General features: G+C 59.3%; 2 protein-coding genes across 3 annotated transcripts; one reads left to right on the top strand and one right to left on the bottom strand.

Annotated features, from left to right (window-relative positions):
* The first annotated feature begins 13 nt into the window (after positions 1–13).
* NPRL3 (NPR3 like, GATOR1 complex subunit) lies at positions 14–21,469 on the top strand. Of its 2 annotated transcripts, XM_056866255.1 has the most exons (14): positions 14–131; positions 2,570–2,639; positions 4,457–4,495; positions 8,516–8,645; positions 10,237–10,311; positions 12,284–12,437; positions 12,913–12,994; positions 16,859–16,996; positions 17,607–17,763; positions 19,128–19,234; positions 19,444–19,573; positions 19,681–19,870; positions 20,539–20,731; positions 21,272–21,469. In XM_056866255.1, exons 1-14 carry the CDS (start codon positions 14–16, stop codon positions 21,435–21,437), a joined length of 1,749 nt encoding a protein of 582 aa, XP_056722233.1. In that variant the 3' UTR covers positions 21,438–21,469. The 2 variants fall into 2 exon arrangements, with proteins under 2 accessions (XP_056722233.1, XP_056722234.1); XM_056866256.1 differs by lacking the exon at positions 4,457–4,495.
* A 1,169-nt stretch (positions 21,470–22,638) lies between these two features.
* Positions 22,639–23,718, bottom strand: MPG (N-methylpurine DNA glycosylase). The gene is made up of 3 exons (XM_056866236.1): positions 23,626–23,718; positions 23,151–23,355; positions 22,639–23,048 (listed from the first exon to the last, which is right to left on the bottom strand). The coding sequence occupies exons 1-3, from the start codon at positions 23,716–23,718 to the stop codon at positions 22,639–22,641; spliced, it is 708 nt and encodes a 235-aa protein (XP_056722214.1).
* Positions 23,719–25,939: the final 2,221 nt, after the last annotated feature.

Here is a 25,939-nt window from a genome sequence, read left to right as displayed (position 1 = left end):
GGCGGTGCGGGCGATGGGTCAGCGCTCCAGCCCCATCAGCGTCATCCTGGTCAGCTCCGGCAGCCGCGGCAACAAGCTGCTCTTCCGCTTCCCCTTCCAGCGGGGGCCCGACAGCCCCGCCGCCCACACCGGTGAGGGAGGGGCGGGCGGACGGAGGGAGAGAGAGGCGCGCAGGCCTAGAGCGGGTGCGCGCGCAGCGCTCGGTTGCCACGGCCCGCGCGTCGCCCGTGGCAACGGGGCCCGCCCGCCTCCCACGTGCCCGCCTCCCTCACACACGGAGGGGGGACGAGGCTGGGAGCCCCTCGCCTTGTGCCCGGGGGGGGGTTGGGCTAGACGACCCTCGCCCCCCCCCTGCCTCCGTGAGGCTCGCCCGGAGGAGGAGGGGGGGCACCGGCCTCCCCCCAGCCCCGCCCAGGCCTTCGCTTTGCATCCCCGCAGCCCCCGACGGCGGCTCTGGCCAGGAGTGATGGGAAGGCCCCCCCTTCCCCCTCCCGCTTAGAAAGGCTGTGCGAGGGGGCTGGTGGGGGGGGCAGTTAGCCCTTCGGGGCCTCTCTGCTTGCCCCCCCCGGGGGCCAAATGCTGCCCTTCTGCCGGTCAAGGGGTTCCTGGGAACAAGGCACACTTTGCCAGGCCGGCTCACGGCAGAGGGGGGGGGCTCCCCTCGACCGCTGCTTTCCCTGTGGGCCTTGGGGATAGCTGACAACATAGTTGTTCAATATCTTTATAAATGATTTGGATGAAGGAATAGAGGGGATGCTTATTTGCAGATGATACTAAATTGGGAGGGGTAGCAAATACGGTAGAAGACAGAGCCAGGATACAGGACGATCTTGACAGGCTGGAGAATTGGGCTGGAACTAATAAAATGCACTTCAACAAAGACAAATGTAAAGTTCTGCATTTAGGTAGGAAAAATCAAATGCATCATTATAGGATGGGGGAGACTTGTTTGAGCAGTAGTATGTGTGAAAAGGATCTTGGGGTCTTAGTAGACCAAACACTGAACATGAGTCAGCAGTGTGATGCGGTAGCTAAAAAGGCAAACGCAGTCTTGGGCTGCATCAACAGGAGTATAGTGTCCAGATCACGCAAAGTGATGGTATCGCTTTACTCCGCTCTGGTTAGACCTCAACTAGAGTACTGTGTTCAGTTTTGGGCACCACAATTTAAGAAGGATGTAGGCAAGCTGGAACGGGTCCAGAGGAGGGCAACAAAGATGGTGAGGGGTGTGGAGACCAAGTCCTATGAGGAAAGGTTGAAGGAGCTGGCAATGTTTAGCCTGAAGAGGAGAAGACTGAGAGGGGATAGGATGACCATCTTTAAGTACTTGAAGGGCTGTCATATAGAGGAGGGTGCCAAGTTATTTTCTGTTGCCCAAGAAGGTCGGACCAGAACCAACGGGTTGAAATTAAATCAAAAGAGTTTCCGTCTAGACATTAGGAAGATTTTTCTAACAGAGCGGTTCCTCAGTGGAACAGGCTTCCTTGGGAGGTGGTAAACTCTCCTTCCCTGGAGGTTTTTAAGAAGAGGTTGGATGGCCATCTGTCAGCAATGCTGATTCTGTGACCTTAGGCAGATGATGAGAGGGAGGGCATCTTGGCCATCTTCTGGTCACTAGGGGTGTTGGGGAGATAGTTGTGAATTTCCTGCATTGTGCAGGGGTTTGGACTTGATGGTCCCTTCCAACTCTATTATTCTATGACAACCCGTAGTTAAACGGCGGGACTCCCTGCCCCAGGTCATGGGGATGGCTGCCACTTTTGAAGGCTTGGAGAGGGGAGTGGGCATGCTCGTGGAGGAGGAGAGGGCTGTCTGTGGCTACTAGTCGTGATGCACACCTATTCTCTTCAGCACTTGGAAGAGCAGGCCGGGCACATCGGGGGCCGATGAGAGCAGGCAGGACAAAGGCTGCTGCAGTCAGTCTTGCTTGTGGCCTTCCTAGAGGCTGCTGTGGGAACAGACTGCCGGACTTGGATGGGCCTGGGTCTGATGCAATGTGGCCTTTCTTCCGTTCTTAACACAAATCCCAGTCGAGCACCAAGGTTTATGCGGAGTTAATTATTTATTATATTTCTGTGTCGCTTTCTCTCATTGCTCAGAGCAGTTGATAACGACCCAGTCCCTGTATTTCCCTTTCGCCCCGTTCCCCATTCCCAATGTCTGTTCCTGTGGCAGAAGGAATTCTTTAGCTCCTCTTCCCAGGAGGAGAGAGATCGAGTATTTTGAGAGCTTCGCCGGGAGGAGCTGGGTGTTGCTCAGCCTCGGAGGGGATTGTGGCGGTTTCTGGGGTGGGGAGGGGGTCCTTCTCTGGCCCCCAGTGTGGGTTGCAGGAGAGCAGAAGGGGCGGAGGTGGTCTCTGAGTTACGGGGGGCCCCAGGGCCACAAACACCTTCACTGTGCCATCCTGGAATAACTCCACATAGGGCTGAGCTTAGAAGGCCAAACCAACACCTCAAATAATGTTGGATATTGATTCTTAGACATCTAACAGCATATGGGAAAGTAGACCCCGGGGATGGGGGTGGGGGGGCAGAAACAGTCCTTTTGAAAGTGTTCCTGTTTCTTTTAGGGAAACCCAGAAGCCGGTACGCTGTGAACAGTGTGGGTGACAGTGTGGAAGACCAGGATGGAGACTCCAGGTATGAGGCAGCCATTTGTTTAGGGGCTGAGTGGTTAGAGCCGTGGGCATGAGCTCAGTCACCATGGTGGGGGGGGGGGAACAGCTGATGGTCGTGCTTTTTATGGAAAGTATTCCAAGCCTGCAAGCAGGGCGTGTCTTTCCTGCACCAGCAATGGGAGCCCTGTTAGTGAAGCAGTCTGGAAGCTGCCTCCCATTAGGACTGTGAAAGCAGCAAAACTGGGGACCCACGGACGGGAGAGGAATCTCGCATTTTTGGGAGAATGCAGCCCCCAGCATTAAGGGGATGGCGGATAGACCAGCCTGCTCCATTGCTTTGAAAACCCCAGAGGGGGAGGTTTGGGGGTCTCCACGGGGCCACCCCTGGGGACTCCTCATACTACACTAAACGTTCTAAGTGACTTTGTCTCTGGTCTTCTCTGGGGAGGACAGATTTGAGTGAAAAGACCTAGGTAATGTGCCCCAGAGAAACGACCAAAAGAGATTAGTCTGCTGGGGGCCCTCAACTGACAGAGGCCATCTCCGTATCCGCCCCCCCTTTCTTTTAAGATACAGCTCCACGGTTCCCTATGAGGAGGGCAGGAAGGGTCTGCTCTCTCGCACACCTGCGTCCCCCAAAGCATGCTGTGGATCTGGCCAGGAGGTAGCTTCACGTCCCTAGCCCCCCTCCTCCCCATTGACTCTTGCGTTGGGGTCCGAGCGCAGGCACAGTCTGCAGGGGAGTCCCAGCCCTGGAGCCCTTGGGAAACCAGCCCCTCCCCAACCCTGGGCCCAGGCCGCAGGGCCTGCCGCTTTCTTTGTGAGTGGCTCAGAGCCAGGCTTCCAGGGGCGGGGGGGCATTCAGGGGAGGGGTGCAAAAAAAAGCTGGGCTGATCGGGGAGGTGGGGGGAGAGCTCCCTGCTGCTGCTGCTCTGCGGTGAGGTCTCATGGGCCGTGATGCCGCAGAAGAGTGCAGCAGTCCCTGGCCTGGCCAGCCTCAGGTGTGACGGCCAGTCCCTCGGGGAGGACAGTGCCTGCCAGGAGCAATGCTGAAGTGGGGGGGGGGGCTTAGAAGGTGAGTCTTTGGGTGGGTGGCCCTGCAGAGGTGTGTGTGTGTGTGTGTGCGGGGGGCCCCAAAGTGAAAGAACGCTTTGTAGGGCCGGGCCGCTGCTGCCTCTGCTCTCTCCTGGGGTCTGGGCCTCTGAACAGATGAAAACACGTCTTCTGGAAAACGAATCCCAAACATCACATGAAGTGCCTCATCAGACCCTTGGACCCTCAAGGTCAGTATTGTCTGCTCAGGCTGGCAGCAGCTGTCTAGGGTCTCAGACAGAGAAGGGTCTTTCAGATCACCTGCTGCCTGGCCCTTTTAACTGGAGGTTGCAGGGACTGAACCGGGGACCTTCTGCATGCCGAGTGGATGCTCTGCCACTGAGCCATGGCCGTTCTTTGAAACTCGAAGTGCCACTCACTGCCCACCGTCTCCAAAGGCCGTGAGCTTTGCCAGGCTGTGTCAGACGGGAGGCGGGCCCACTGCGGCCTGGGCCTCCCCGGAGACGGCAGGCAGAGCTTAGTCACTGGCTGCGGGGAGGCCTCCGGGGGAAGGGGGCGGTCCTGGGGGATCGCTCCTCGCAGTGTTGCTGAGGGCCTCCTGGCCACCTCTCCCTCTGCGTTCTTTGGGCGCACCTCGTTGGGGGAGCTCCCTGTGTGCACCCCCACTGGTGCAGTTGCGTTTCCTCCTTATGGTCTGGCCAGAGGTTTGATCGTCTGCGTGTCCCTGTGTGTCCCATTGTTTTTGTCGGGGGTTCCTTCTGCTGACGGGCCTTGTTCCCCTTTCAGAGAGCCACGCCCGCTCCCCGATGAGCAGGTGGTGTCAGGGTAAGACCCGCCCTTCTGAACGGGCGCCTCTGATGACAGCGGCCGCCTTCTCTCGCCATCTTCTCTTTGCGCTTTGTGTCTGGTTTCTGTTTCCCACCAACTTGCAAAGTATTTGAACTAGTGGCTAGAGCATAGGGAGGGGCTGGGCAGTGATGCTGTCTCCAAAACCCAACGCCAAGCAAGCAAGCAGGCAAGCTGGGAGCAGCCCTTTCCTGGCCTGTGCTGGAGAGCCTTCCTCCCAACTCGGGTGCCTTGGGAAGAAGGAGTCATCTGGCCACCCTAGCCAAGGTCCCTCTCGCTGCCAGCAAAGGCTCCTGGCTGCTAGTTGGGATGGCAGGGGTGGGTGGGGCTTCCTCTTTCTCTCTCGCTCGCTTATGCCAGCAAGAGCCCTGGCTTGCTCTGTGCCTGGCTTTGGAAGAGCTGGAGTGAGCTGCAGCCCTCTTGGGCTGGCTGACATAGAATCATAAGAGTTGGAAGGAACCACCAGGGTCATCTAGTCCAACCCCCTGCACAATGCAGGACATTCACAACTACCTCTCCCCCACGCCCCCAGTGACCCCTACTCCATGCCCAGAAGATGGCCTCTCTCTCATGATTTGCCAGAGGTCATAGAACCTCTTCCCTCTCCGTCTCCTGCAGCCTGGGGAAGAAGCTTTTGCTCCACCCAGCCAGTGTCTGCCTTTTCCCAAACACCCTTCTGGGCAGCTAGAGCAATGCCCAGTGGGCTCTTTCCCTTCCCAGGGTGGGAACGTCGGCATGAGTCTTCAGCTCTTGCTCTCCTTGGCTGACTTAGCTTTGGCACAGGTGGGGAGGAGCTGCTGCCTCCCCCTGCTGCTCCAGACTCTGGAGCCGCATCTGCCCGCCACAGGGTCTTGTGCTATCCTTTGCGCATAGCGATCATTTGCAACTGGATTGCCTGGGCCACACAGGCAAACCCCTGTTGCAGGAGACTGCCGTAGCTGTGTCCAGGTGAGAGGAGCTGCTTCCCTTTGGCCTTGTTTGTTCCTGAGCTGTAAAGTCTTGGATCTGCCTTGAGTGGCCTGGCCTGCCGAGTGGGGCATAAAATGTTCTGGCCAGCCTCCCCCTGGCTGCTGAAGGTGGCTTGGAGCATCCAGTAACGGTTAGATGAGTTTTCTTACCCCACCCTTCCTTGGAGCTCCAGGGGGCGTACATCGCCCCCCTCCCATTTTGTCCTCACGACAATCCTATGAGGTAGGTGAGGTGGAGAGAAAGAGAGAGTGACTAGTCTCAAGTGCCCCCTGTGAACTTCCCGCAGAGTCAGGACTTTGGAGGTGAGTTTCCCTGATACTTTGATTGTCTCTCTGTGCATATATATCCCAAATTAAAAGAGCAAGCAAAACAATTGTATGAAAGCCAGTGGCTGGCAGGAGACATTGAGGGGCCAACACTAACGCCGCCATGCTAAGCAGAGTTCCACCTTTCAAAGGCTTGACATTGCTGGGCTTGGAGGACTCTTGGATGCTGTTCAGCCTCCGCTGGCCCTGGAAGACTCTCAGCCTCTTGTGGCCTTCTGGGGTTCAGCAGGCAGCAGCATCCCATGCTGGGCAAATTTGTTTTTCTGCTTGCAGAAAGAGCGGGAGGGAGGGTGGGGTGGCTGGGGGAGGGGAAGGCCCCGAATGTGCTTCCCTCCCCACACCTTCGCTCCCCATGCTTTGCCTGGACTGCTGCCTCCCCTGTTGGGGCTGATAAGCCGGCAATCTCCCCAGCCACAGGGCCAAGCAGCGCAACTGCTGGGTGCCCTCGGTCTGCAAGCAGCTCTGTGCAGCCCAGGACATGCCCTCTGCATTGGCCAACGTATGCCCCACGCCTCACTTTCTCTTGGACCTCTGGGGTCTGGGAGGTGGTCTCCTGGCACCGCAACCCTGGGTGGAATCTCCCCGCACCAGCTAAAGCTAATGGCAAATCTCCCACGAGCGGTGCCCTAGCAGCTTCCGTCTCACGCTTCATGTCTTTTCTGCCATGCCAGTCAACCTCTGGGTCAGATTCCAGAGCAGCCCTTTCATGCCAGAGCATTTGTTTCATTCTCTGGTAGATGCGACATCCACACGCCTCTGGGGTTGAAAGGCTGGAGCTGGGAGAGTAGTGAAGGGCCGGTGAGGGTCTCCTTTCCGATATGGATGGGGGCTGGCCTCTGAGGTGTGACCTGCTTGGCCGAAGCGGGCATCTCTGTGGCTTTCCCTGGGGATCTTGGCTGGAGATCTGAGGCTATGCCTTTGGGGTGGCTGAGAGCAAACTGCTGTCTGGGGAATGTGGTGCCAAAGGAGAGCTCAGCTCCACTTTCTAGTTGCCCTGGAGGCTGGAAAGCAAGGTTGGCCCCCAGGTGCCCCCATCCTTCGGTGCCCGGGGCAGACATTGGAGGCCTCTGGGCAAATCAAGTCACATTTATTAATGCGGTCAACACATCAAAACGTCCAGACTCAATAGTTTTGCACCATAGAATCACAGACTGCCCCTAGAAATAAAGGTTTAAGATCAATAAAAACAACCCCTGATTAGAATTATCACCCTAAGATTTAACAATTGTAAAATATTTTAACGATCATTCTCTAATAAAGTTCTGCGTATTTTAATAGCAACAGCACAGAACTTGGCAGTTTGGAGCGTAAGCTGAGGGTCTTCTAATAGGGAGCTTCTTTGCCAAAAGCTCAACTGACATTTCAGAATTTCCTGCATTGTGCAGGGGGTTGGACTAGATGACCCTGGTGGTCCCTTCCAACTTTATGATTCTATCATTCTCTTCAGGGAATTTACCAAGCAAGGGGGAAATAAGCTTTGAACTAACTTTGTGGTAGAATGGGCAACATATCAGCGTGTGTTTGATGGTTTCAATGTCCCCTGTTCCACACGGACAAAACCTCTCTGATCTAGGGGTCTTCTTATATTTCCCTTGTAAAACAGCCAGTGGTAGGGCCTGACATCTGGCAAGGATAAAGGCCTTCCTATAATTAATAGGCTCAAGATGAGAAAAATAAGCCACAGGTGAGACTAAGTATCTAGACTTATCAGGTACTAGGAAAAATGGTGATTTTCCGAGGTCTGTCTGGCGTTCACTGTCTTCCACCCTTTGCTTCAAGTAACTTGATGTGAGGCCTCTGGGCAAGAGGGCAGGACCAGAGGAGCCCTGTGGGGGTGCTGAGGGGGGGAGGAGAATGCTGCTCCCAAGTGTGCTTCCCCCAAGGTGCCACTCATGCTCTTCGGGCTCCTCTCGGGAGCTTCTCTGATCTGCGGCTGAGGCTCCCTCTGAGCCCAGACAGCAGGAGCTCCCCAGCATGGCGGACAGGGGAGGGGGGCCATTGGCACCTCAGCGTCTGCAAAGGCTGTGGCCACCACATGGGCCCCTGCTGCGTTTCCCAGGGGACTTCAGGCTGGCGCGGGCCTGCTTGGTGCACCTTCCAGCTACACCCACTGCAGTAGAGGGGTCTCTTTCTACATGGAGGAAAATGGGGGGGGGCTATGAAGGGGCCTGAGGAGGAAAGCCTGATAGGGTGGCCAGTGGCCCCTGGGGGTGGATGGGCCTGCTGCCCTAAAGGGGGTGGTGGGCCCTGCCTGCCCCAGCCCCTCTGCCGGCTTGCTTGCCTGATGGGGTGGGAGGAAAGCCCCGTGGGGGGAGGCATCTGGTTTGTGTGTGGGGATAGCAAAGCCCCTCCCCCCCGGCTCTGAGGGTCTGCCTGAGGCTGCTGCAGCCCCTCTTTGCTGAGCAGGGGACTTGGGCAGGTCTCTGTCCCTGCCCCCCTCTGTGCCCCCCACCTCTCTGAGCGCATGCCATTAACAGAAGATGCATGCGCCTCCTCCCAGCTTCGCCTCTGATGCTTTTCCTTTCAATAATTCTGGTGATTCTAGAGCTGTAATCGTTACAGCATTTTAATTTGCCTAACGGGTGGAATCCGAGGGGACCCAATGGGTGTCTCTTGAATGGAAAAGACAATCGGAATCTAAGAATGCTGCCTGGCCCTGGGGTGGGGTGGGGGCACGCAGTAATGTGCATCTTTGTTCTTGAAGGTTTTCGGATGTCATCCTGGCTACCATCCTGGCTACCAAGTCCGATATGTGTGGCAAAAAGTTCGAGCTGAAGATTGACAACGTCCGCTTTGTGGGACACCCGACTCTGCTGCAGCACGCCTGTGGGCAGGTAGGGCAAGGGTGTCCCACAAGGAGGCCGATCCCAGGGGGGGGGGGGCTGGGAGCCGCCCGGAGGGGCTTAGGGCCCATTCCCAGCCAGGCTCTGGCTTTGGGCCTTGCGGTGGAGCGTGGCTGTCTTCAGGCGGAGGGAGATGGGAGACGGGCCCCTCTTCCCCAGCCACTTCGTTTGGCTTCCTGGCCAGACCCCCTCAGAACATCCATTTTCCTTTAGCTCCCCCAAGCTGACCCTGCGCCGGCTTTGTTCGGCATGGCGTTTTTCACATGCACAGTGTGGCAGGCCTGCTGATGTTGTCACTTGGCTTCGAGGGGGCTCAGTCCAGTTCGTAGAATCGGAAGGGGGCCATAGAGGCCATCTGGTCCAACCCCCTGCTTAATGCAGGATCAGCCTCGAGCATCCCTGACAAGTGCTTGTCCAGCCTCTGCTTAAAGACGGCCAGTGAGGGGGAGGCTCACTCACCACCGCCCTAGGTAGCTGATTCCACATCCGAACTACTCTTACTGTAAAAGAAATTTTTCTTGGGAACTTCCCTGCTCCGTCGGGTGAAATTTCCGAGTCAGAGTTCCTCACGGCTCTTAGTCTTCTGGATTGGTCACCTCAGCATAGGAGAAACCTCAGCGTGCCTGGGGGCACCGTGACACAGCTACCCTTGGGCGGGTCAGCTGAGAAGGGATGCAGGGGGGAGCCCCCCACTCAGGTGGCCTCCCCACCCCCCATGGCTCTGTCTACAGCCCATCAGCCACATGTTGTAGGTGCTGGGATGCCTTTGTGCTTTTTGTGCTTTTTACAAAGGGGCTGTTTCTGGCCTGAGGAGGGAGAGGGCAGCTTCTCTTTTTGGATGTTTTTTTTTTTTGGCAGGAAGCCTAGAGTTCCTCAGCGCAGGGCAGACTGGGAACGGCAGACATGCTTTTCTGTAAGGTCAGCCCCGCCCCCACCTCGCTGTAGATGTTAGAACATAAGAAAGGCCCTGCTGGATCAGGCCAAGGCCCATCGAGTCCAGCAATCTGTTCACACAGTGGCCAACCAGGTGCCTCTAGGAAGCCCACAAGCAAGACGACTGCAGCAGCACCATCCTGCCTGTTTTCCACAGCACCTAATATATTAGGCATGCTCCTCTGATCCTGGAGAGAATAGGTCTGCATCATGACTAGTATTCATTTTGACTAATAGCCATGAAAAGCCCTCTCTTGTGACAAACAGTCGTGGGCCAGCGGGGGAGTTTCAGTTCATGCAGAGGGATGCGGTAGTTCACGGGGTTTCCTGCGTGAAATGCAGGCGCCTGCAACCCACACCAGCAGGCCCACAGGAAGGGAGGAAGGGTCCTCTGTCTGGGGTCTTTGGCTGCATCTTGAGTCTTACAGGCCTTCCTGTGACTGGCCCGAGGGGATGTGCCAGATGGGCGCGCTCGCCTTCAGGTTGCCAGCCTGTCAGTGGCCACTCTGGCCCATAGGCATCCTGATCCGCTACTGTGCCACCCCCCCATCGCCCCCTGGAGGGGGGGCGCATCAGCCCCTTTGCTGTCACTCCTGCCGATCTGTTCTTTTGGCTCCCATGTGTTTGAACATTTGTGTTTGCTTTGCAGATATCCAAGACGGACCCCTCCCCAAAAAGGGAGATGCCCACTATGATCCTCTTCAATGTTGTGTTTGCCTTGAGGGTAAGGGGCTTCCTGCCAGCATGGTGTAGTGGTTAAGAGTGGTGGTTTGGAGCAGTGGAGTCTGATCTGGAGAACTGGGTTTGATTCCCCACTCCTCCACATGAGCGGCGAAGGCTAATCTGGTGAACGAGGTTTGATTCCCCACATGAAGCCAGCTGGGTGACCTTGGGCTAGTCACAGCTCTCTTAGAGGTCTCTCAGCCCCACCTACCCCACAGGGTGTCTGTTGTGGGGGGGAAGGGAAGGTGATTGTAAGCCGCTTTTATTCTTCCTTAAATGGTGGAGAAAGTCGGTGTATAAAAACCAACTCTTCTTCATTGGTTCCATCTCCCAGCTCCTGAAAAGCGGCGGTCAGGAAGGCAAGAGCAGCCCCCCTCCCCGGTGCTTGTCTCACGGGGGGGGGGCAGGACCCAGTGGGCACGGCTCAGCTGGTGGCGGCACTGTGCCTCCGCGATGTGATTAAACCTGGAGGCAGGGGCTGACTTAGCGAGGAGGCCTTTCTGAGGCCCCCCACATGGGGCAGGAGCCTCCGTGCTCCTTTGGAGAGGAGGTGCCATCCAGGCCTGTCCAGACGGAAGGGAGGGCTGCTGCTGCCCGCTGCAGGGAGAAGGTCTCAGCTGCCCGCTGCTTGCCTTTGGGTGGAGCCCCTTTGGCAGCAGGTGGGTGGAGCGGGTGAGGGCCCCGAGGAGGCTCTAATCAGGCAAGGAGCAGGAACCATGAGTCGGCAGAAGTGCCGGGCCCCTGGGATGCTGAGTCACTCTTTGCAGGCCACACTTATCAGGCGCCATGCCCAACCATTCCGCTGAGCCTCTTAACTGCTGCTTGGCAGCTGCTCCCTGAGCCCTCGGCCTGCCCGCAAGTCAAGCTCCACCTCGTCAGCTGCGCATGGCTGATAAACCGCTGGGGTGCCTCCGCTCTGGGGAGGTCTGGGCAAGCGGCCTTTGCCGGGTGGGGGGGGGGTTGACATGTGACTTGCCCTTGTCAGGAGCAGGAACATCCTTGCTGGTTCGGGGGTTGGACTAGATGACCCTGGTGGTCCCTACCAACTCTATGATTCTGTGATTGGTGCCACTGGGCCCAGGGGCCGGGTGCCCAGGCTGGCCCTGCTCCCCCAAATCTCAGAACACACCTTCTCGTCTCTGTAGCAGCAGCTTTGAGGTGGTGGTGTGGGGGGTTGGAAGCAAATAAAGGGGGGAGGCCCACTTTGGCTGCTAGAAATTAGAGCGAAGAACAGGCCCAGTGGGTGTCCAGGACCCCCCGCTCCCAGTGAAGGGCCCCCCTGGCTCTGCTAGGCAACCTGGATGGGAGAGAAGGGGCGTGAGGAGGCCCCTTTGAGATGAGGCTGCCGCTACAGTGAGGACGCGTCACCCGCATGGGAACATCTGAGGGCTGCTTGAGTTAATGTGTTGCAGTCAGAGCAGCAGACCTGAAAGGGAAAGGGATGGGTGGGATGAGCTTTGGTGTTTTGATGTGAGCGCGTGAGCTGGTGCTCGGCTCTGGTGGCCCAGGGTGATGCCAGTCGCCATTTGAGGGTCAGGAAGGAATTTTCCTCCAAGCCAGATTGGCCTAGGGATCTTGGAGGGATTTTTTGGCCTTCCTCTGAGCATAGAGCAGGGGCCACTGGAGGAGTGGTGGGGGAGGTAGCTCTGAATTCCTTGCATTGTGCAGGGGGTTGGACTAGATGACCCTTGGGGGGTACCTTCCAGCTCTTGGTTTCTATGTCAGGCCCTTCTGCTGTGGCAGTTTTAAGCAGAGCGTTCTCGCGGAGCTGATGTAGAGCCTGCAGCTCTGGAGCTGGGAGGCAGCAGCCCCAGATGTGATAAGCGGCATCTCTGCCTGGCACCGGCTGCTTCTGGGACACGGTGGCTTGGCTGGGGCCGTCCTTATGCGTGCCCAGAGTAGCCCCCTCTGCCACTTCCTTTCATGCTCTGAGACCGCAGGTGGCCGTCCGCTGACTCCGGTGTTGTCGCCAGGCCACGGCGGATTCCTCTGTGATCAGCTGCCTCCACAACCTCTCCCGCCGCATCGCCATCGTTCTCCAGCATGAAGAGCGCCGCTGCCAGTACCTCACCCGAGAGGCCAAACTCATCCTGGCCATCCAAGACGAGGTGTCCGCCATGTTGGAAGGTGAGCCTCCTTTGCTTCTTCCCAAGCCCTGGCACGGCTCTGCCCTGGCATTGCCAAGGTCTACCTGGGAGGATGTTCCTGGCCTCGACATGCCCCCCCCCCATGTCCAGGAGCAGAGAGGGGTGGCCACAGTTTGAGTTGCTCCCATTTTGCTCCTGCCCAGTGTGCCCAGGATCTGGGCTGTGTGTCACTCAGCCCTGGGGGGCCTTTTTACAACCCTCCCCCCAAGAACTGACTTCTGCCACACCTGCCTAGCCAGCCTGCTGCTGGCTCCAGAAATGGGTTCAGCGTGGCTTGGGTTCCTCAGTGTGGGTTGGAACCTGCTGCCTGGCTCGGAGGGCTTCCTGGGTGGGGGAGGGGGCCTTGCTGTTGCAGAGAAGACGGGCGTCCGGAGGAAGCGTTCAAGAAGCCCGCAGTGCTCATAACCCTCTTCAGTGCCGCCCTGCTGCCCAAGTCTTCTTGTTGCCCTCCTCAGCCACAGACGGTCCACAGTCCCCGTTCCTCCACATCCTTCCCAAATGCAAGCTGGCCAGAGACCTGAAGGAAGCCTATGACAGGTGAGACACCCAACCGCCCGCTCCGTGCCTGCTCAGTCCCGAAGGCCCCTGCGCCCTGCTCCGCAGCCCCCACAGGATGTGGCATGGGCTGGCTCTGTGGTGTACCGGGCCCTGTGGCCCCGGAGGAGTGGCTTGTTTGCTCAGGCTAGGGCCTGAGCCCTCTGTCTCCTGGGCACTTGGACAGAGAGGGGTGCACTGAGCAGAAGGGATCCAGGGGGCATCCTCTCCACTTGGGGTCCTCTCAGAACCCCAATGTGTGAGTTTCTCTTTGGCTGGCTGTGTGATGATCCCTGTGAAATGTGCTACACAAAGGATGATCCAGAGCGCCCCACTTTCCCGTGGAGACCGCTTGCTGGCCCTGGCCTACTGAGAGTCGTGCTTGAAACGGAAAGGGCGAAATAAAACAGTGAGTGGCCGGAAGAGCAGGAGTTTTCCTTTGGGCCCGGGTGTCTGTGCCGAAATGTAGAGAGTAGGTCCTCTTTGGCACTCCGAGCTGGCCTGTCCCCCAGGGCCAGCCAAGTTCTGAGTCCTGGAGAGGACAAACCCTGGGAATCCCCAGGGTACAACCCTGTAAATTGCAGAGTGGGTGTGGAGGAGGTTAAATGATTCAGCAGTAACATGGCTCAGGCCACAGAGGAGGCGTTTCTAGGTGGCCGGATCCTTTCTTGTGCTGGGAGCAATTCTGCCCCCCCCCCAGTTCTTACTGGGGAAAAGCTTGCAAAGTTTCGACTGCTTGGCGCCGCCCTGGGGCGCAGGAGGCTCTATCTGAAGCCGCGGGAGAGGTCCTGATGGCAGGCGTTTCTCTGGGCTTCTTGAGAGGGGGGGAGGGGTACTCAGTTGTTAGTCCTCTTGTACGGGGACCAAGTCCAGCCCTAAAGGGGACACTGGGTGGGTCATGGGGGAAGAGGGTGGAACCCAGTTGTTCAGGATGGTCAGGAGTGGGTGCCTCTTGCACGGGATCCAGGGCAGAGTGGATGGTCACCAGCGCTGCCCAGCCAAGGGGGGACAGCGAGGCACCCTGGATACCAGAGCCCCAGTGCTGGGGTGGGGGGAAGAGGAGCCCTGGCCCAGGTCCCTTTGCTGGCCCAGCATCTCCCGCCACAAGCACGGGCCTCTTGCCCATCTGCGGGGGGAGGGATCCATGCCTGGCAGCTTCTCCCTGCCGCAGGGGAGCCTGCCAGGGGATGGAGATCCTCTGAGGAGGGCCCCCGTGGCAGGGTAGGCAGATGGCCACTGGCCTCCCTGCGCCCCCCTCCCCAGGACAGCCCTCACTGCCCCTTCTGCCTCCGGCAAAGTCCCTTGCAGAGCTTGACAGTGGCTTTGGGGGACCCCTTCTATTCTATTCATGTGGCTTTAAGTATTTGTTTGCCGCTCTGGGGATTTTTAAATGCACAGGGAGGGAGGGTGTGCCTGTAAATAGGTGGGCCGGTTGGTCTGGCTCCATATCAAGCTGCCTCACCCGATCGCAGGCCAAGCGAAGGAGACCTTGGGGTCGGGGTGAATTGGGGCGGCCCTGGGTGGGCAGCAGGAGTAAAAACCCAGGCTGTGTGTTTTGCCTTCTTGGGAAGAGATAGGCGGCACAAGGGGCCCAGGCAGAATGCCCTGTGGGAGGGCGGCTGGGCAGTTCTGGTCCCCCCAGGTTCAAAAAGGCCAGGGGGAAGAGGGGAAGTGGCCGCTTGCTTTGCTGGCTGGGAAGGGGGCGCAACGCCTTCCAGGCCGTCAGGTCTCTGGTTGGTTGCTATAACAGCCGGCTGAGCAGCAGCACAGTCGTACTCGGGGTGGGAAAGCAGGAGAAGGCTCTTGCCTCCCCACTTTGCTTGGAGGCCTCCCAGGGGTTTGGGGGCTGGTGGACTTGTGCCCCAGCGAAGCTCTTTTTCTGGTTCTCCCACTCCCACGGTGGCTCAGTCCTGGGTCTGGAACCCTCCCTGGAGGCCTTTCCTAGACCCCCCCACTTGCAGGCTCCGGGAAGAGGGGGCTGCCTTTGAAAGATGTCTCCTGCCCCCTTCTTGCGTTTGTTCTTTTGTTCAGACGAGAGGCTTTTCCATGGAGACACCATCAGGTTTGTAGGTTTTCAGCCCCATCCTGTGCAGGGTTGCTAAACCTGTGGAAGGGTTTGGGGGAGGGGGAGCTCATGAATGGCTTTGTGTGCTGGGGAGGCTGTTGCATGAGGCCAGCATTGGAGCACCAGCAGTCTTCCGGGGCAGCCCAGTGTTTGCCTCTGGGGATCCCGGCTTCCCCCTGTGGGGCTAGGTCCATTGGAGGCTCTGCCCCCAAAGGCCTGGCCTCCGAGCAAGGACTTGCCTGAGCTGGGCGGCTCTCTGTTCCTGAGGAGGGCCACCCACCCCGCCTGCCCTGGCTGTGGCAGATGGCTCCTCCAGGGATGGAAGCTCGCTGGCGCCATCTAGTGGGAAGCAGATCTCCTCTCCCGTGTCTGTCTCAGTTTCCTCTGGAAATGCTAGACCAGGGGTGTCGAACTCATTTGTTATGAGGGCCGGATATGACACAAGTGTAACTTGGCCTGGCTGGGCCATTCCTCGCCAGCCAGGGGTGGTGGTGGCTGGCTCATGGGCCAGATAAGAGCTCTCAAGGGGCCGGATCCGGCCCGTGGGCTGTATGTTTGACACTCCTGTACTTAGGCAGTGATCGTTCAAATTAGATTCAAGTCCAGGGAAAGAAGAAGAGTTGGTTTTTATATGCCAACTTTCTCTACCACTTAAGGGAGAATCAAACCAGCTTACAACCTCCTTCCTCTCCCCTCCCCACAATAGACACCCTGTGAGGGAGGTGGGGCTGAGAGAGTGTGATTAGCCCAAGGTCACCCAGCTGGCTTCATGTGGAGGAGTGGAGGAACAAATCCGGTCCACCAGATTAGCCTCCGCTGCTCATGTGGAGGAGGAGTGGTTCTCTAGATTAGAGTCCACCGCTCTTAACCACCACACCACGCTGGCTCCCGAAGGGGCACCTTAGAGGCCAACCTCCCGGGGTGCGTACGCTTTCACGAGTCAAAGCCCCCTTTGTCATACTGCAAAAATCTTGCTGGTCTCCCAGATGCTCCTGGGCTCCAGCCTCGGCTCTTCTGCGGTGGAGCAGCACAGCCCCCACCTTCTGAAACGCTGGTGAGTCAGGTGACACCCAGAATAGACCCCTGCTGGGTCAGACCAAAGGTCCCCCGTGTCCAGCTGCGTCCAGGATGAATGTGGGGGGGATGACCAAACCTGTGCCCCCCCCTTGGCTGTTTTCTTCCCAGCCCCCCCCCCCGCCCTGAAATTGGCCCCACCCACCACCCCTACAGCTGCTGCCCACCAAGGCACCCTACTCCTTCAGCTGGCCGCACGGATCTCCTTCCTCACCAGGCCCTGCTGGGGTGCTGGTGAAATTTGGAAGCTTCACCCCGGCATACGTCCTGTGGCACGTGCTGGCACTTTGCCCCTGTGGCTGCCCACTTGCTTTGGAGGAGAGCCCTTCTGGAGCTCTCCGCAGACTTGACCATCCTGAATTATTTGGGGTCACTTTGTAACATGCTCCTCCCCCCCAGTCTAGAGTAGCTATGAATACCCCACGGCTGGTCCTTTTGTGCTCTGACAGACCCAGGAATCCAGGGGGAAGGGGGGAATAAGAGAGGTTCTTCTGACCAGCCGCCCAGCACAGAAGAGCCGTCCTGTCTCTTGCTTCCGGTAGCTGCAGAGGTGTGTGTGTGTGCGTCGTACCTCTCTGGCTGAGCAGGGTGTCCTCACCCATCAGCGGCCACAGAGGAATGGCCACAGGAGGGGCCAGGGGACGCCCAGCGGCTGAGCCCCCCCCCCCCAATGCTCGCCTGAGGCCAGGGGCTTTGAGCCATCTCATCTCTGCTTTCTCCCCCTCCAGCCTCTGCACGACCGGGGTGGTGCGGCTGCACATCAACAACTGGCTGGAAGTGAGCTTCTGCCTGCCCCACAAAATCCACAACGTCGCCTCCCGTTTCATCCCCCCGGAAGCCATTGAGAAGAGCCTGAAAGCCATTCGGTAAATACAGCCTTTCCTCAGGTCGACACTCCCTAGCCTCGGCTCGTGGCTCTCAGGAGAGCCAGCGAGACCCTCCCCTCCATGGCGAGGCACGGCACGCAGCTGGAGCGCACCTGGCCGCTAGGGGTGCCACTCCATTGGTAGAGCACAAAAGACCCTGTCGAGGCACCTTTTGCCAGAGCACCTTCCCGCTTAAATCCAGCTGTTGGTGCTGCCCTCTGGCTCCTGATTCATTGAGTGGAAGTGCTCTTACGTAAGAGATGGGTTGCCACCAAACCTCAAGCGGTCCTTCTTAAGCAGAGAGGGCTTCAGACGCCTCTTGAGCAGAAGCAAACCATGGCCCCCTGAGTGCCAGGTGGTGGGGGCCACCTGCGGGTGGGGGCTGCTGGGCAAAGGCACTGCCGGGTGCTCTCAGCAGCTGCTGAGGTTGGCCAGCCCCTTCCCGGGTGTCCGGCTGGGGTGGAGAGAGAGGGTCTCGCCTCCCCACCAGATCCTCTTGCCCCCTGGGCACCTGACCTGGCCTTCGTCCCTGCCCAACCCCCTCCTGGGGAGGCCCCGGCTGCCGGAGGCAAGGAGGGTTGGTTGCTGATTGCCCCCTGTCTCTCTGCAGGCCGTACCACGCCCTGCTGCTACTGAAGGATGAGAAAAGCCTCCTGGCCGAGCTGCCCCTGGACTGCTCCCCGGCCCTGGTGCGAGTCGTCAGAACCACCTCCGCCGTCAAGAACCTTCAGCAACTGGCCCAGGACGCCGACCTCGCGCTGCTTCAGGTGGGGGGCTCCTGGGACCCCGCTGGCCGTCAGCCCTCCCCAGAAGAGGGAGCATGAGGGGAGTGTAGGAGGAGGAGGCCAAGAGAAGGCCAACCCTGCACCCCTCCCTCCCTCCCTCCATCCCTCCCTCCCTCCCTCCCATGAAATGGCTCTGAGCTGTCTTTGCAGCCTGTCTGCCAGAGCTGTCCATGCTGGTCCAGAGGAAAAAGAAGAGGAGGAGTAGTAGTTGGTTTTTATATGCCAACTTTCTCTACCACTTAAGGAAGACTCAAACCGGCTTAAAATCTCCTTCCCTTCCCCTCCCCACAACAAGCACCTTGTGAGGTAGGTGGGGCGGAGAGAGCTGTGACTAGCCCAAGGTCACCCAGCAGGCTTCACACGGAGGAGTGGGGAAACCAATCCGGTTCTCCAGATTAGCCTCCGCTGCTCACGTGGAGGAGTGGGGAATCGAACTGGGTTCCCCAGATCAGAGTCCATTGCTCCAAACCACCGCTCTTAACCACCACACCATGCTGGCTCTCGGGGAAAGGGGGTGGGCCTCCAATTTCTAATCCCCCCTGTGGGTCGGATCTAAGGAGGCCTGTTGCTCCAGAGCATTGTTCTTTCCTACACTGGTTTGAGGACAGCCGGCAGATGGTTTGTTTCCTTGTGGTTTCTTCTGTGTGTTTGTGTGTGTCTGGGGGGCGGGGTGGGGGTCTGCCACTTGAGCCGTGGCCAGAGACGCCGGCTGCCGGAAGGAGGGCTTTGTTCAGCCCCACTGCTGGGCTCCTTGGTGGGGCTGCGGTTTGCTCCAGCAGCAGAGCAGAGAGGCATCAGGAGCGGGTTCCAGGGCGCTTTCTCTGGCACTGGAGGCCAGATGGCATCATGCCAAGCTGACCCGCCTTGCACACTCCTGAGAGAATCCTGGGACTGTTGGGGGAACAGGCAGGGGTGGCATTTCCATGCGCCCGCACCGCCAGCATGCTGTGAAGGGGGAGTCTGCCCCTCCAGTGATTGGAGTCTGGGGAATGGCTGAACTCCCGTGACAGGAACGGTGGAGCAGTCCGAGCATTGCACTGAGGATCTGGGAGGCCTGGGTTCGAATCCCCACTCTGCTGGGGAAGCTCGCTGGGTGACCTTGGGCCCAGTCTCATGCGCTCAGCCTAGCCTACATCACAGGGTGGTTGTGAGGATAAAGTAGAGAAGAACAACGTAAGCTGCTTTGGGTCCACACTGGAGCGGAAAGCAGGGCTCCCCAGCAGGTGCCTTGGTTGGGGCTCTGGCTCCCGAGCAGCGCTTCACTCCCCCCCCAAGCGCACAGACGGCCACAGCCCCCCCCCGCCGAGCTGTGCCGACGGCCTTCTCTCTCCTCTCCCCCCCCACAGGTCTTCCAGCTGGCCGCTCACCTGGTGTACTGGGGCAAGGCCATCGTTGTCTACCCGCTTTGCGAGAACAACGTCTACATGCTCTCCCCCAATGCCAGCGTTTGCCTGTGAGCACCGGGGCCCTTCTGCTGGTGGGGGCCTGTTTCAGGGGGAGGGGGAGGGACCACCCTATGTGGCCACAAAGCTCCCCTCGGTATACCTCATAGGGTGGTTGTGAGGGCACAACTTGGCAATGCTTTGTCCCCCCCACCCCGGGAGGCAGGGCAGGATATGGACGTACGGGACTAACACGGCCACCCCCTTTTTCCTCCTGCAGTTATTCCCCTTTGTCCGATGAGTTTTCCTGCCAGTTTCCTGGTCACGACCTTCCTTCCGTCTTGTCCAAATTCTCCTTGCCGGTTTCTTTGGCGGAATTCAAGGACCCTCTGGCTCCGCCGGTGCAGGAGGTGAGGGGGGGGGCTCCTGCCCATGGCTCTGCGCTGAGCAATGCCTCTGTGGGGGGCTCGGCCTTACTGATCGGCCCTGACTGCCTCTGCCCTCCCCCCTTCTGCAGACGCAGCTGATCCAGATGGTGGTTTGGATGCTGCAGCACCGACTCCTGGTCCAGCTGCACACGTACGCCTGCCTGATGGTGCCCCCCAAGGAAGAGGAGGTCCGCCCCAAGACAGAGGAGGCGCCCTTTGCAGCAAGAGTCGGGGGCCGCAGCCTCAGCACCCCCAATGCGCTCAGCTTTGGATCGCCAAGTAGGAAACGGCTCCCTCCGCAGCAGGGCTGGGAGGGGCTCTGCCAGGGAAGGGTGGTGTGGTGGTGGTGGGGAGTTCGGGCCAGAATGACCAAGTCGGGGGCGGGGCGGGGGGGGATCCTGCGCAAAAGGGTCGCTTGTCAGAATCCACAGGAGCGGGCAGAAGGGGCCCTGCTGTATGGTATGCCTAGTGGAATGGGGGGATTTGGGGGGGGCATGTGCTTTCCCCAAGAACTTCCCCCCCGTTTTTCAGATGGAAAAACTGGGAAATGTTTGGGAGAAAGCCTCCTGTGAAATGTTTTCCATTTTAGAATGAGTGGAGTGCTTCTCAAGGCAAGGGCTTTTATCCTCTGGATGCATACATACCATGGAAAAGTCCTAAGGACTATTTTGATTTTTCCAGTGGCAAAATTAAGAAATTGTGGGGCGCAATGGAAAAAAAACACTATGAAGTATTTTCTCTCTTTGAGTAAGAAAACCCTTGTCTTAAGAGCATTTCACTCCTTCCAAGGGTATATACCATGACAAGGTGTGGGGACTTCTTCCGGGGACTTCTAGCACTTGAAAACAAAGCTGGCAAACGAGGGGGGGACACACACAAATTTAAACCACCACCCGCAGCACACTGAGCAGGCCGTGCCTGACGGAGGCTCCTCTGTGCTCCTGCAGCCAGCAGTGACGACCTCACCCTCACCAGCCCCAGCATGGAGAATTCCAGTGCGGAGCTGCTCCCCGGGGGGGACTCCCCCGTCAACAAGCGCATGACGGAAAATCTGTTGACGAGCCTCTCGGAGCACGAGCGGGAAGCCATTCTTGGTGTCCCGGCAGCCCACAACCCCGAGGATCTCCGCATGTTTGCAAGGTGAGGCGGAGGGAGGCGGCCCAAGCCAGCTGCCAGGCAGGGAGGCCTCTGGGGGCAGTGCTGCCCACGAACACAAGAGTCAGCCGCTGATGGGCTGGGCACTGGTGGCTGAGGTTGGTGCAGGAGGAAAGAAGTCAGTGGGAGAGCTGGACAGGTATCTGCCCCAGCCGGAGCAGTTTGTGCCGGCTGCCCTTCCGAAACACTGGCCCCCCCTGAGTTCTCCCAAACCAGGCCTGGGCCTTTTCCCTTCTGCTGTATCTAATGGGTTTGTTCGCTGGGGGGCAGGGGGCAGGGAGAAGTTCACTGCTGCTGGCCTCCATCCAAGAGGAGGAGGTGCAGATGCTCTGTTTGTGGAGGGGGGGAGAGAGAGAACAGCCCTGAGAAGGAGCCCCTTTTCCAGCCCCTCCGTGGGCCTTGGAGGTCTAGCCCGTGGTCTTGGGCGGCATCTCTGCGGCCCTGGTGGCGCCAGTGGGCCCGGGTGCTCGCTTCCAAGTCGAGGTGGTCCCGCCCCGCCCCCTGGTGACACCTCTCCCTTTACAGGCTGCTGCACTACTTCCGAGGGCGGCACCACCTGGAGGAAATCATGTACAACGAGAACATGCGCCGCTCTCACCTGCTCATGCTCTTTGACAAGTTCCGCAGCGTGCTGGTGGTGACCAATCACGAGGACCCCGTGATCTCTGTCTTCCAGTCCCTCCAGAAGTGAGAAAGACCTGCAACTTTGGGGCTCCCCCCAGGGCCGGGAAGGGGGGGATGTCACGGCGTCTGGACTTTGAGCCTCCTTCTGTCTCCGCCGTCCCCGGCGATGCTTCGCTCTGTGGGAGTCAGCCGCCTGGGACCCTCACTTGGGGAGCCAGAGGGGGAAGAAGGGGCCGCCCACTAGTGTTAAGTGTTGGGATTTGCCCCTGCAGTGCGCGCCAAGCAAGGAGCGGCCTGTGCCCTCCGCACTGGGTTGGGCTGGAGCCAGAAGAGGGATCCAGACGTTTGGCTTTGCAGGTGCCCTGCCGAGGCCTAGCCCTTTGTCGGTTTAAGGATGAAATTTCCCGTTGGAAACTATGAAACGCATCTCTCAAACCAGCAAATGTGATTGTTCCACTCAAAAAATACACCACCAAAAGCTTCCATCTCCAATTTACAAGTAAATGGACGTTATACCTTTAAAAAGGGCCAGGGTGGAAGGGGGGCCCCAGTCCTGGAGCATGCTGGGGTGGCTGGGCCTGGCCCTGGTAGCATCCCGTCACCCCCAAGGAGCAGATCCAGTCACGTGCGGTTGGGGGGAGGGGGAGAGAAGGTGGGTCTTGTGCCTCTCCACAGATTACGGGGTTCCAGATGTAGCTGCTATCCCCTCGGCCAGAGGTCCTTTTTAAGCCTTGGGGGGGCGAACCTTTGGAATTTGGAGGGGCGGGTGGTGAGCGGAGCCCCCAAATGGCTGCTATGGGAGGTGGAGCCAAAGGCACACTGTGTCCCTCCTTGCAAGGCAACCGTTGGTCAGGTCACAGGCGCCAAACTGCGTGGGAGGTGGGCCGCCACCCACCCAGCATGGGGGAGTCCTGCCCCAGCCGCTGCCTCCCTGCATAGGGGCCTTGGTCAGAGGCCTCCCCCAAGGAGCAGGAGGCAGCCTGCCCTGGGAGCAGCAGCAGCAGCACAAAGCACAACGTCCTCCCCCAGTAGGCCAGGGAACAGGGTTGCTGAGTACCTCTCGGGTCCCTGCGCTCCCCTGAAAACGTGGCAGGCAGGCTTGCGGGGCCCTTCTGCAGCTCTGAGCTACCAGCGTCAGCCAGTTGGTCAAGGAAGGAACCATTGGGGGAAAAGGTTTATTCTTACAAACAAACAAAACAACCCTAACCCCAAGCCCCGCACCACAAGGAGGCCTTTGGGGAACAGCTGGCCCAGAGCCCCCCCCCTCCTCAGGTGGCGCTCCAAGGGCCTGCGCCCCCAGGCGCTTCTGCCGCCTGCCCCGAGGCCTGCTCCGCCGCCTTGTCGGCCACGCTCACGCACTTGCTGCCCCGCAGGTAGAAGCGCAGTGGCTTGTGGGCCCAGTCGCCGCTGATGCCAATGCGGGTGCTGCAGACGAGGGCGTCTCGCGCGGGGGCTTCCGGGCCGGGCTCCAGCCACAGGCCCGGGGCGCTGGCCAGGTCCTCCTGGTCGAAGGCCTTGTCGATGGCCAGGGCCTGGCACAGCTTGGAGGGCCCGTTGCAGAGCTGCCAGTCCTTGGGGGGCTTGGCGGGGCTTTTGCGCTGGGCCTGGCGCAGCTGGCGCATGGCCTCCAGGCCTTGCAGGGGCTCCAGGGAGCGCAGCAGGACGGCCGCCCCTTCCCCTGCCGAGAGAGGGCAGCCCGGGTCAGCCCCCGCGCCCTGGCCCGAGGCCCCACGCCCCCTCCCCCGGCCCTAGAGGGTGGGGGGGGGGTCTGGCCGCCTACCCTGGCTGGAGATGTTGAGGCAGAAGTAGAGGCCGTAGACCTGGTAGACGTAGAGGGTGCCGGGCTGCATGAACATGGCGGCGTTGCGGGCCGTCCGCCGGCCGCCCCGCGAGTGGGAGGCGGTGTCGTCGCCCCCCAGGTACGCCTCCGTCTCCACGATGCGCCCCCGCAGCTCCCGCCCGTCCGGGAGGCGCCGCACCAGCACCTGCACGGGGCCCCGCGGGCCGGAAGAGGAGAGCCGGCGTGGGTGGGGGGGCTGCAGCCCCCCTCCCCCTCCCCCCTTCGGCAGGGGGCCCCCAGCACCGGGGGGGCCCTGAAGAAGGAAATCACCCCCCCGCCCCTGCGGAGCTCCCCCCCTCCCCCAGGCCATGCCCTCCGCGGGCACGGGCAGCCCCCCCTCCCCAGCAGGGGGGAGAGACCGGGGCACCACCCTCCCCCCGATGGGCCCCCCCGCTGCCCCCCCTTCCCCGCTTGCCTGTCCCAGCAGGGCGCGGGCCAGGGCGACGCAGGGCCGGCAGAAGAAGGCGCCCCCCAGGCGGCCCTCCCGGCGCTGCGGCGCCCCCGCCATCCCCGCCGGCCAGCCGGGCCCCACTTCCGCCGGCGGAGGGGAGGGGAGGGGGAGGCGCCGCGGCCCGGCTGCCGGGAGGGGGTTGCGCCGGTGGCCCGCGGGGGGGGGCCCTCCGGGGCCTGCTGCCCCCCGCCTCCCGCCCGGGCTGGCCGGAGTCTGCGGCGTCGCCCTCCTTCGGGCGGGGCGGGGGCGGCTGGACACCAATCCCCCCCCCGCCGCCCCGTGCGTCGGGAAGGGCCGAGTGGCGCCCTCTGGCGGCTGCCTGCGGAAGCGGCGGGCCCGGCGGGGGGGCGAGGGTGACCCGCGCCTTCCCCCCCCCCGAAAGCGTCGCCTGCGGGCAGGTCAGCGGAGCCCCGGGGGGGGGGCTCGTCCCACGTCCCTCCGATCCCCCCCCCCCGAAGGGTGCCCAGACGCGGCCACGGCAGCGCCGTCCTCGGCAAACGCGGGGGGTGGGGTGGGCAGACGTCCGCTGGCACCAGGCAGCTTTGCCCCTTGCAGAAGCTACCGCTGTCTGGTGCCCGCCTTGCAGGTGGGGGGGGGCAACCTCTGCCGGTGCCCACCTGCGGAAACAGGAGGGGCCCATGGGCACCTTTGCCAAGAAGAGATGTGAAGCCACCCCCCCCCCCCGGAAATGAAAATTGTGACTGAAGACCATGCCTGTGAAATATTTTCTTATCTGGAATGAGTCAAAGGCTTTTAACATTTTTCTTAACTTTTGTTTACTTCATTTATACACATGCTTATCTATTGTATCCTCACAACAACCTTGTAAGGTAGGTTAGACTGGGCCAAGGTCTCCCAGTAAGCCAGAGTGATGATTTGAACCTGGGCCTCCCAGACTGTAACCACTACAACATACTGGCTCGCTGTACTATAACTGGGTAATAGTTTAATGAAGCAGAGAATCATACACCACTATAAAGGAAATATTTCTCCATGTTTTAAGAGATTCCAACAAATTTATAGGGTTAACAACAAAAATGGCAAAAAAAAAAAGCAGAAAAAGAAAATTATGGACATTGGTTGTTGGTACTCCCAACCAGTTCAATTCTCTGTGTAAAGTACCCTTTTTGTTGTAAAGGTAATACGAGTCTTTGAATCCCTGGGGTTTGATTAGTTCTTAAATCTTGCATATGGTCTTTGTCTTGAGATGCTCTATAATTAAATGAATTTGTACATGAATGCAAATCTTCGAGAAGTGAGAATCAAACTATATGCGTGAACATCTGTGAACTGTGTATTCCGAAAGCCACACGTACAAAAATGTAAGGCTGTCTGCTGCTCCGTCTGCTGTCTGCTGCTCTGAACGGTGAAGCGAAGGTCCCACATCTCCCAGTTTTCCCCCAGCCACTGCCCGGCTCCAGGGAGGCTTCCCTTTCTCCATCATGCAGTGCCAAGGAATAAAAGTCCGAGACAGGAGTTCTTGTCTTGCCACTGCCATTATGTTGGTATCAAAATATTCCATTGGCATAACCAGAGGATGTATAGCAATACAGGTGTAGCCCACCATTCCTTTTTGCTGAAGGATAACAGCGGCCAACCGGGTGCCTCCAGGAATCCCACAAACAAGGCGACTGCAGCAGCACCATCCTGCCTGTGTCCCACAGCACCTCATATAATAGGCATGCTCCTCTGACACTGGAAAGAATAGGCGTGCAGCATAAGAACATAACAGCCCTGCTGGATCAGACCCAGGCCCATCAAGTGCAGCAGTCTGTTTACACAGTGGCCAACCAAGTGCCTCCGGGAAGCCCACAAAGCGCCACCTCCTCTTCAGTTCCCTGGCTGTGCTTGGCTTCCTACCCTTGGATGAGCGCCTGCAGCTACAGCTCTCTGGCCACCAAGACCAACTGGCAAAAAGAGCAGATCTGTTTCTGATCAAGCTCCAGAGCAGGGGTGCGGCTCTGTTGCGGCTGAGCAACACTCCTTTCTGTCATCCCAGCCGGAAGGGGATCTTGAAGGCCCAGCCAGATCCGAATGCCAGAGAGCAAAGCACAATGCTGCCTTTGGACCATGCATCCAGGCAGAGCCGCACTGGTTCCCTGAAGGACCAGATGCACCACATGGGGTGCAAACTGTCGAGTGGAGGCTCAGATCTCTGGCGAGCATTTGCAGGCTCACCTGCTGCAGCTCTTAGCGGACATGCAGGCTGTGGCTGTGTGCACCCCCAGGCATACTGATCACACCTGGGTGAGACTCCCACAAAGCAGCCTTCATACGC

The sequence above is a fragment of the Euleptes europaea genome, chromosome 21, assembly GCF_029931775.1.
Source record: "Euleptes europaea isolate rEulEur1 chromosome 21, rEulEur1.hap1, whole genome shotgun sequence".
Lineage (NCBI taxonomy): Eukaryota > Metazoa > Chordata > Lepidosauria > Squamata > Sphaerodactylidae > Euleptes > Euleptes europaea.
Note: the sequence above shows the minus strand (reverse complement) of the source record. Positions and strands in the feature narration are given on the sequence as shown.

Excerpts from the sequence above, each read along its gene's own strand:
- NPRL3 (XM_056866255.1), top strand. The coding sequence starts at position 14 with ATGGGTCAGCGCTCCAGCCCCATCAGCGTCATCCTGGTCAGCTCCGGC. Across the intron at positions 132-2,569 it reads CAGCCCCGCCGCCCACACCG|GGAAACCCAGAAGCCGGTAC; the intron begins GTGAGGGAGGGG and ends TGTTTCTTTTAG. Across the intron at positions 20,732-21,271 it reads GATCTCCGCATGTTTGCAAG|GCTGCTGCACTACTTCCGAG; the intron begins GTGAGGCGGAGG and ends CTCCCTTTACAG.
- MPG (XM_056866236.1), bottom strand. The coding sequence starts at position 23,718 with ATGGCGGGGGCGCCGCAGCGCCGGGAGGGCCGCCTGGGGGGCGCCTTC. Across the intron at positions 23,356-23,625 it reads CCCGCGCCCTGCTGGGACAG|GTGCTGGTGCGGCGCCTCCC; the intron begins GCAAGCGGGGAA and ends GGCCCCGTGCAG. Across the intron at positions 23,049-23,150 it reads CCTCAACATCTCCAGCCAGG|GGGAAGGGGCGGCCGTCCTG; the intron begins GTAGGCGGCCAG and ends CTCTCTCGGCAG.